General features: G+C 42.4%; 1 protein-coding gene and 1 long non-coding RNA gene across 3 annotated transcripts in view; one reads left to right on the top strand and one right to left on the bottom strand.

Annotated features, from left to right (window-relative positions):
• The first annotated feature begins 422 nt into the window (after positions 1–422).
• Positions 423–5050, top strand: LOC135315073 (uncharacterized). The gene is made up of 2 exons (XR_010374529.1): positions 423–2460; positions 4198–5050. It is a non-coding gene; the product is annotated as an uncharacterized LOC135315073 (long non-coding RNA).
• The window catches only part of DDHD1 (DDHD domain containing 1), a 65826-nt gene continuing 61002 nt past the window's right edge, over positions 4913–9736 (bottom strand). For both annotated transcript variants that reach the window (XM_064461120.1, XM_064461121.1), the window contains 3 exons: positions 8995–9247; positions 7546–7728; positions 4913–5446 (listed from right to left, as the gene is read on the bottom strand). In XM_064461120.1, coding sequence (XP_064317190.1) covers positions 5265–5446; positions 7546–7728; positions 8995–9247 — 618 coding nt within the window. In that variant the 3' untranslated portion in view covers positions 4913–5264. The remainder of the gene's footprint in view (positions 5447–7545; positions 7729–8994; positions 9248–9736) is intronic.

The following is a 9736-nucleotide window of genomic DNA, read 5'->3' as shown; positions in this document are numbered from 1 at the left end:
TTTAGCACAAAACATGCTTGAAAACCATGTTTTAAAATGGAAGTCAAGGATCTTCTTTATCAAGGGGTATGGTGACATGGTAAGAGCCTTTAAGTGGCTGCTCTTTAAGTACAAAGTACGAGACCGCTCTGAGGTGAGATAGTGACTTTCAAGGAGATACTGGAAGCGCCATGAAACCAGCATGAACAACAGATTGGATGCGGGGCCCTTGGAGCCCGAGCGCCTGGTCAGGGCCGCAGGCTGTAGAGAAGCTCGCACTTCACCTCTCCCATGCCCATGCTTACGATCAATGAGGCACCAGGGACTGGGCAGAGTAGCTGCAAGAAATGCTATTTTATTTAAGAAACAAAGAGAGAAGTTAATCTGTGGCAGATGCCCACAGAATTGTCAAATGAAAACCCTCTCTTTGGATAAATCAGCGAGGATTTCAAAACCACAAGAGATTGCTTCTGGGACATCTCATGTTTAGAGGGGAGTCATTGACTTTTCACTCTTGAAGGGAAAGGACTGGCCAAGGCCTGCTAGTCAAGAGCTGCTGCAACTGCAGCTGGGGAGACAGGGCGTTTTCGGGGCAAAAGGCTGATGTTGGAATTTGCTTTCTAGTGGGACGAGAGAGCACTGACCTCTGGGGTGGATCTCAAACCTTCACAGCCAGGCATTTCTCCCCAGGTATTAGGACTTGTCCTCCCGTTCCCTGGAAGAGGAGGCCATGTAAACACACTGTTGGCATCAGGAGTTGTGCACGCAGTTTTTAAGGGCTTCTGCAAGGGTGCGCAGAGATACACAAAACATTGTGACATCTATAGCAAAGTGGGAGTCAAACGGGCCTCAAAGGATGCAGGAGAAACTCGAAGAGCAAGGAACCAGCCTTGGGAGAGGCCAGCCCAGATCCACTGCTCGCTAACATGCCAAAATTTATTGACAATGACAGAAAATGCTCAGTCCCAGAGTTGACCGATGGCAGCGACCAGAGAAGACACAAACGCAGCGAGAGAACATGCAAACCCATCCGGAAAGCTAAACACATTCCAGCTGGGCTTTGCTGACACTGAGCTTTAGGAGAAGTCTCCCGGATCACAACGGTAATATGTGCCTCTTGGGTTTCAAGTGCGTTTCAGAGTTTCCACTTTAACCTTGAGGACGCACGGGCCATGCTCAAACAAGCAGAGTCTTGAAGCAAGCTTCAGTTCCAGTGGACAGAAATCAAAGCAGAAATGGAAACCAAAGGCTTCAGAAGAGGCTGGAGTGCGATGGGTAAGAGACAAACTGTACTAAAAAATACCTGTGGAAGAGGGAGGGAAAAGCTGAACCAAGAGAAAGCTTGATTTTGTAGGAAATTATTATTAAACGCAGATCAAACACAGAATGCAAGAAAAATGTCAGGCTGAAGTCCACCCAATAACCCAGAAAATGGGATTGTCACATGGGTGACATTTTTGTTAAAAAAAGGATTTTACAGCTTTTCTTGAGATCAGCAAAGACAATAGGCACAGGCTCTGGGGAAGCAATGAAATGTGGTCGCTACAATTGCAGATGGAGAGCAACCGGTAAGATAGTGCTCGGAAAACTGAAGCTAACTCAGTCCATGTGGCAGTCTGTTACTGCGTCGTGGTGTGTAAAAGCTTCCTGAACCCCTGACGGTCACCGAAGATGTATGGCAGAGACGGGGGAGATGACCTGTAAAACACCACGGGTCAATCACCTGCAGTCTGACTTCAGGAGAAAAATGATGTGTGGAGGCAGAAACCTAATCTCCAAGCTAATAACGGAAAAATGGGAAACAAAGAATTTCAAATAAACTTGCTGGGCAGAGGGCACACAAGTATACATTAACTATCTAAGTGCAAACAGTTGACATACTGATTCATGAACTCAACTTGAAAAAAATCAATCCCCACCGATTTAGCTACAGGCAGAGTCGGCTCGGCTGACAAGCAGCATGGGAAACGAGCGCCAGGACAACAGAAAACCACGCAGGAGGACGAGGTGGCAACCAGGCATAATGCATGAGGATGTGAAACAAGTTTCAGTTCAGCCTAATAATACTAATTAGGAAAGGAGATAAAATAATTGTAGCTGGCCAGCTGGACTGTCACAGTACAATGAAGCAAACGGCCTGTAACTCCAGAAACACAGGCAATAATTCAGAGAGCATATACAGCGGAAGGGAGGTTGGGGTAAAAACATGAGAGAATAATTGGGAGAAAAGGGATGGAATTCAGCAAAAAGAGGAAAAAAAAAATTTAAAGCTGATTATCTGCAAAAATGACCTCGCAGCAAAAAACCTAAGTGTCAAATTTGTAAGCTTCAAAGTACTCAAGGACAAGCTTCAGAAAACAGCTCAGTATCAGTCGGGAGCCTGACAACACGCACTACATTTCCCTTATCTTGGTTTCTCAAGAAAAACCACCAGTCAACACAGCTTGTAAAGCTAAACATCATTCTTGCAGAAGAAAACAGGTCAGTAATTGGAAGCCAGGACATTCCACCTCTGTATTATACAACAGACAATCTGACCAGAAAGTTTTAAAGTGTGAAATTTAGACTCCAGCATGCAGAGACATGACCCTACTTGAATCTTTGTTACACTGCAGAATAGAAACGGGGCAACCCTTTTTTGAACAACTTCAAAATTCAGTTATCAAATAGTATTTCATCTTTGCGGGAGGATAAAAGATCTTTTCTGAGGATTAAAAAGATGAAAGCCTGCCCGCAGCATAGGTAACATCTTTGCATACACTTTAGAATAGATCTCCATTTATTCTTTCGAGGTATGTTTTATCTTCGTAATTAATCTTGGACATTAGTAGATGCTCCATGAAGTTACAAATTAGAACAGAATCATACGTACATCTATCCATTAACTTGGGAGAACGCAAACTGAACAGGTATCGGTCCTTCTTACCCCTTCTCCTACCAGCAATATGGTTTGCTTCTCGGCTCTATCTTCACCCCGATTTACCAAGGGCACACACATAGAAGTAGGATCTCATCCCTTATATGGAGAGCAGTCAGCAAGTACCAGCATGTTCCGATGCGGGGGGAACAGCTATTCCATAAATCTGAAACATGTTCTGGACAACAGCAGAGTTTACACAGACCACAAGAATTACAGGAATTAACCACTTTTTGTTTACAGCATTTACCAAGAGATCTAGCGTAGATCCAGTAAGGGGGTATCACAGCAGTGCCACGATCCCGCTCGAAGTACTAAGACACAAACCATGAACATTTGGAAACATTTTGCATGTTCTAAATATAAGAGGAGATTCTCCTTTTATGTTTAAGTTCTCCTAATTAGGAAGAGCTGATTAAACAACTTATCTGGAAAGCCAGTAATGTAAACAAATGCCTGTTTTCTGAAGCAGAGGTGTCACCTTCCTGCTCTTAGAGGGTTGATTTTAATTTTTTATGATCATTCATCAACCAAGGTAAACATGTCAGGCAGGAGAGCTTTAATTCACCAAGGCTAGATGGATTTTTCCAGAGATCCATGCTGAAGCATGGTCTTCTACATTGTCTGCACACCTTTCTCCGTTATCGTTTCACTGCATTTATAGTAGTGCTGTTTCTGTCATCTTCGTTCCTTCCCGTTCCCTCCGCTCCTCTTTCCTTTTTCTTTGCATTGTTTTTTCCCCCTTCATAATTATTCCTAAATCCATAACCCCAACATACAGGCCTAGCTCCCAACTCCTTCCCCACTGCACCAGGGACTGGGGAAACAAGCAACAGCCCGAGTGATATTATTTGGGAGAAGAATATTCTCTCCCCCCTCAGAAGTTCAGAAAGGGACGTCTGGGTGGTTTCCACGTCTCCGAGCCACTGGCTGAGGCTGTCTGCTGGTGTGGGCTGATGTTGTCACATCTGTTTACAGAGAACACCCATATTCACCCACACCACAGCCTGATTTTTTTTTTTAAACAAAAGTTTAGATTCTGCAGCTTCTACATGTGTCACACAGATCATAAATACCTCAGCCAGAGGCAGCTCAGAGGCCATATATCTGACACTTCTATTCCAGAGTTTTAAAATCTCAGCAATGACCTTTTAGCGTTTCATTTGGAGATTATTCCCTTTCATCACTACGCTTCTCTCTTCACTTCTCCTGAATTAGTTTCAGATACAAATCTAATCTAAGCTCTGGTATTCCTAGGCCTCACCAAGTTTATTTTATGCCGCTCTTTTTCCTCCCGATAGGCTCCTCGTGCATAAATATACATAGAGATACATATTTATATGAACGCACGCAGACATATACACATTTAACAACGGTAAGCAGAAGACAGCTGGATCCTCTGCAAACCAAGAGAAAACCTCCCTGTGCCTGAGAAACACTTGGGACCTAAAAAGCAAAGGCAGTTACTTACCTTCGAGAAGAATGTGACTGATGTCATTTGTGTGAAACCACAAATATTTATTTTTAATGAAAAAATACTTAAAGTGTGCCACAGTGTCCATATATTCATTTGAATAGTAGTACAAAGATATGTATTTCTGAGAAAAAGTCTTAACACTGTAGAAAATAAATGTGGTTCTTAAATTATGCCAAAAGAAACCAGTAAAAAAGTAATGTTTTATACACTGGAATAAAATGAAACAAGTTGAGATAATAATAAATTATAATTACAGTATTTCAAATATTTGCTTCATGCTTTTTTTCAGCATTAGTTTCTAAATGTGTCACGTATAATACGCCCTCAGAAGCCAGCAGTCAGAATGGTCTTTCAATGGTACTGTGGATATAGGATGTGGAGCTGAATAAAGTCCTAGAAAAATGACACCACCGTTTGTTATTTACTGAGACATAAAACATCAGAACATGGCAGTTTTAGGTTTGTATCTAACATACATTTTTGTTAATGGAAATTAATTTAGTGTTTGGTTTTTTTTTTTTTTTTTAAATAAACTAATCTTTTATAGTTTAATGAACTAAACAGCAATTATGGTCATTAACAAGTATGTCACCCAAGCGCACTGCACACCGTGCTTACGGGATGCTACACGTTGTTTTGGCTTTTTATACAAAGTTAACCAGAATTTGGAATCGTTTCAGGTCTAATTAAGCACTGCAAAGTGTTTAAAACGATAAAGTGCTTTTAAATACAAATCATTGTTGCTCTTTAGAAATAGGAAAAAATCCAAACATGCACTTAAACCTGAAACCTCCATGCCGTACATACTGCAGTTCAACAGCAAAACATCTGTTTTTGTGCCATTTGTTTTAAAATTTCTTTTCCCATCCCGCCCCATCCCCAGCCAAAAATTCAAATAGCGTCTAAATTGGATTTGTCAGTCTCTTCTTGGTCGTGTTTGTACATGAAGGTTAGAAGGAAAAGAGCAATATCCAGGGATGACCAATAGGCAGTGTGCGACGTGACCGCGGACCAGTATCTGCTCTCCACGAGACCTTCCCTGAGCTCGAAATCAATCCTGTGCTCCAGTTCCACTGGAAATTGAACAGGAAACAAAAACGCTGTTAGAGTTGTATGTCAGCAGAAGGAAAAACTCCGGCATGTTTTTCCATCAGCTTTGGGTTCTGATTCTACTTGCTGTACATAAAATACACACAACATCGCTGTGTTTACATTTAACAGCACGCTCACCTAAGTCAACTGTGATTTTTAACTGTATGTACATACATTTTTATGCACATGCGTTTAGCACAAACCTGACCCAAGTGTGGTGCTTATTTCAGGGGAAAAATGACCAAACCCTAAACCTAAAGCTTGGAAAAAGCTTAAAAAAATGCCAGCAGTTGTTCTCCTTATAGTAACTATATAAATACATTTATTTATGCTCCTTATGATACCTACACAGAGCTATTCAGCAAAAGCTGAGGCCCCATTAGGAAACACTGCGTTTCAGAAGGTAGATGCTCAGAACTTTCTGAAATAAATGGACTTCTCACATCTTCAGTGGCTCTACAAGGAGGCTACACCCAATATTATAAGCCCTTCCTGAAAACCAGCCGTCCCTAACACAGCATTAGCTCTTTTCATTTCCAGATTATTCCAAATATATTTCAGCAGTTATCCTTTCATTTCAATGGCTGCTTTGATTAATACCACATTCAAAGCAATTTTCACTGCATGTTTAACTGGGCCAACGGCTAACCTATTGTTAGGGCATTTCAGCGGTTAGAAAATCTCTACAAGGAGCAATAGAATAAAAAGGACAAAACTAAAAGCCTGCTTAGCTACAAAAGCCAAAACCCCATATTGAGTAAAAAATGCAACCATTTATCAAAGCCAGTTTCAAGGAATTTTAATTCTTGGCTCCAAGAGCGCATAAAGGGAGCATCGCCCAAGCGCTGCCTTGGCAGTCGTGGCACAGCGGCACTCGGGGAACGACAAGCCTTCCTCTTCTCACGGGAGCATTGCAAACGCAGCAAGGAGAGGGAATCGGAGCCTTCAAATACCAGGAGACAACCGCAGCCGTTTCCACCAAGATGCGTATATTCAAAACGCAGTCGCCCTGCAGGAAGGACGCCCCAAACGACTCTGTCTCCCTCTGACAGAGGCCGTTACAGGAGCTTGGGAGGCAGCCAAACCCCACCACAAGCGTGCGGCCGCCCTCAGAAGCGGATACTTTGGCGGCGGATTGCATCATTCAGCTTGCAGCCTCGCTGGCCTCCGCTCCGTGTTCTCCTTCTACGGAGCAGGGACGGGCTTTCAGCAGAGAGGGATGCAGGAACCGTGCAGACAGCCCTGGATGTGCCAACCCCCCGCCCTGAAAAGACTTCATCGGCAGCTCCACAATATTCGCTGTCATGCCACTCTATTTTCCTCAAGTTTAAAACAAAGTCTTTGTCTTCAGATACCGACTCAGTCAGGTTATCTGCTGAAATTAGCAGTGATGAACAGACAGCAACATATCATGTGGACGTTATCACAAGATACAACATCCTTGTGACTCCTTAGATTGCAAAAACCCCCGCCTTGCAACAGTGCCAACGAGAAGTTAAGAAATAAAATAAAATACAAATTTCTGTGAAGGAAGTACCTATACTTTTCCAAAAAAACCCAGCTGTTAAAATGGCACTTTCTGTTCTGGGTAGTTCAGATCAGGACAAGGGCAGCTTCTGTTTCCAGTCGTACATGCCTTTAAATCTAGATCGTTTCAGAACTGCAAATGTATGGGGAAATTTAAAGAATTCCATTTTATGATAAATGATGAGTGGGATTCTCTGCAGCAGTTATATTGCTTTTCCTCGTGGGAGTCTAGGAACGACTGACATGCAGAGCACATTAGCCGAAACTCGTACGTGCATATGTATGTGCAAGCGGTGTACGTGTATGTGCAAACACATATACAGATAAACCTCCTTTAGAAGGCAAAAAGATAAAAGGGAGAACAAAGAGTCAGTCCTTGGACAGTTTTTAGAGATTCAAAAAGCAGGAATGGTTTCAGTATTTATCACTTTCAAGCAAACAAAATCAGATAGTGGCATATGTTGTTATGGTATTTCCAGCCTCCCACACATACAGACGCAGCCCACTAAAGGTCTTGTTTCCACGGGGTTTGTCAAGCGGACTCATCACTAACCTGCGGGTTCGAGAAAGCCCGAGCTGCTGTGCGGGAAAGGCGGCGTCCCAACAGTGGTGGCCTTCTTGTCATCCCCCTCGGCTCCATCTTTTCCTGCCTCGAGTGTCTGTGAGGTGGTTGTGCTTGATCGACCAAATCTCGAAAAAAGCATCCCGCCGAGGCCCTTCCCAATACTCGCAGCTCCTGCGAGCGGCATGGAGGGAAAAAAAACAAGCACAATGGCAGCTAAATCAAACCGCAAATTAAAGTCACCGTAGCACCCATCAATTAGAATTCAGTGATGGGCAAAGGAAAACACTCTTCATGCTTTCCTAGGGTGGGAACAGCTTATCTGACTTAAGTGCACACTGTTTACTGTGAGACTAATCTAGTGTACGAGCAAAGGCTATAATTTGGAAGCCGTAGTCAGGGGAACAGAAATACATGAGAACACTTCTGCAGCAAGAAATCTGGTACTTTTAAGGATACGTTGTAATTCCTCTTTCACAAAGCGTCTAAGATTAAAACAAAAATGCTTTCTAACAATGTTGGTACCTTCTGCACATAAGAATCCCACCAGGACCTTTAAGACACTCCTCCCATTCAGGGTCCTTATGATGGCATAACCCTTACAGACATTTAGAAACGCTATACCATCCTTTGAAAGGACTGTTTTGGTTGCTCAGGAAGAGGGGCGTAAAAGTTAAGAACATTTCTGTGTTTTCTCCCGACTTTGCTGCCACCTTATGGAGGTGACAGTAAAGTTACTACAGTAACACGGCAAAAAGCAACCCTGCTTTGAAATACCGCCTACTTCTACTTACAGACTAAACCGGTTTTATACACTTTTCTTATTTGATTGGGAAGATTCCTGGCACTAGGTCACGTTAGCCTTCTTCCAAATCCCGCACAGAAAGCTAAAGAAAAGCCTTGAGTCAACAAAAATTGCAAGTACATGCCCAGATATAAGCTCCAGTGAAAGTGAATTTAAGCTCAGTTAAACCAGGGCTTATTTTGAATCAGAAAGCCAGAAGGGGACAGAGTTCATATTAAACCAGCCTGAACTTCCTATTGTAAAATCATGAGTTAAATGGAACTGTAACAGTGTACATAGAGTGGTTTTTCTCCTATTTGCCGATACTAGAAAATAGTCACAAAACAAGCTTCAGTTTATTTGTTTTTTCCACGAAGTAGAGTGGAAACTTTTAAATCACCAGGATGTTACTTCAATAAGGCAGCAATAGCATAAACTCCCTGACCCACGTCCTCTCCCCACAAGCCTTGACTCCAGTGTACGTAAACTGTCCTTTCTTCAAAGTAAATGTCAGATGGGATTAAAAAAAGCTGTACACCTGCACAGAACAAACTGGAATGGCCAGGAATAGCTTTGCTGATGGTTGCACCTCACATAGAGAAGCTCTAAAAGAACGTCCTATATTAAAAGAAAAAAAGGACATAAAGAACAATTACCTAATATACTCGCTTTGCCTATGTTTGTTATAGACTCCCCGTAGTGGCGTCGAACCATGACCGGTGAAGTAGTTGGGCTCGGTACAGCTGAAACACTTTCGCTATCAGTAACTGAGGTAGGTTCTTTTGTTGGGTTGAGAAAACTTGGCTTCATATGCTCATAAGGTAGAGGGTTTGCAGTGTTGTACCAGTGGATCTGGACTGGCGAAATGTTGCTGTAGTGTTTCAGAATTAAAGGTTCTAATCTATAGGCCTGCAAGAGTAATTCAGAAAAGAAAATCCTGACTGTCAAGACTGAAAAATCACATTCCCTTCCCATAGAGAAACCTCTCCAACCTCAAATCCAAAGTATCTGTACCAAGTAAAGCCTAGAAGGTGACAGAATGGTGGCGTTAAGTTCTGATTTGCTTTTATTTTCACAGCCTGGAAGATATATTAGCTGCCGAGTCGCTTGTGCACTCACGCGCACACGTTTCCCTGCAACACTTCTACTATATGTTGTTACCAACGCACAAGTCACTGTTAACAGATGTTTGTCGTTATGCATTGACAGAGCAAACTTTATATACAGTTAAACTGATTCTGCACAATACGACAGAGGGAGGAAGTGGCTGCGTCAACGGTTTGTTTGATGACTCTTCATTGATCCCTGTGCAAACCATGAATTGGCGTGCTTATTAAAAAAATAATTTCCTATCGATTCTTCATTTTTCTTTGTTTACTTAAATAGAAAAGCATTCTG

Source organism: Phalacrocorax carbo, chromosome 9, assembly GCF_963921805.1.
Source record: "Phalacrocorax carbo chromosome 9, bPhaCar2.1, whole genome shotgun sequence".
Taxonomy (NCBI): Eukaryota; Metazoa; Chordata; class Aves; order Suliformes; family Phalacrocoracidae; genus Phalacrocorax; species Phalacrocorax carbo.
The sequence above is the reverse complement of the archived record's forward strand: the minus strand, read 5'-3'. Positions and strand labels throughout refer to the sequence as shown.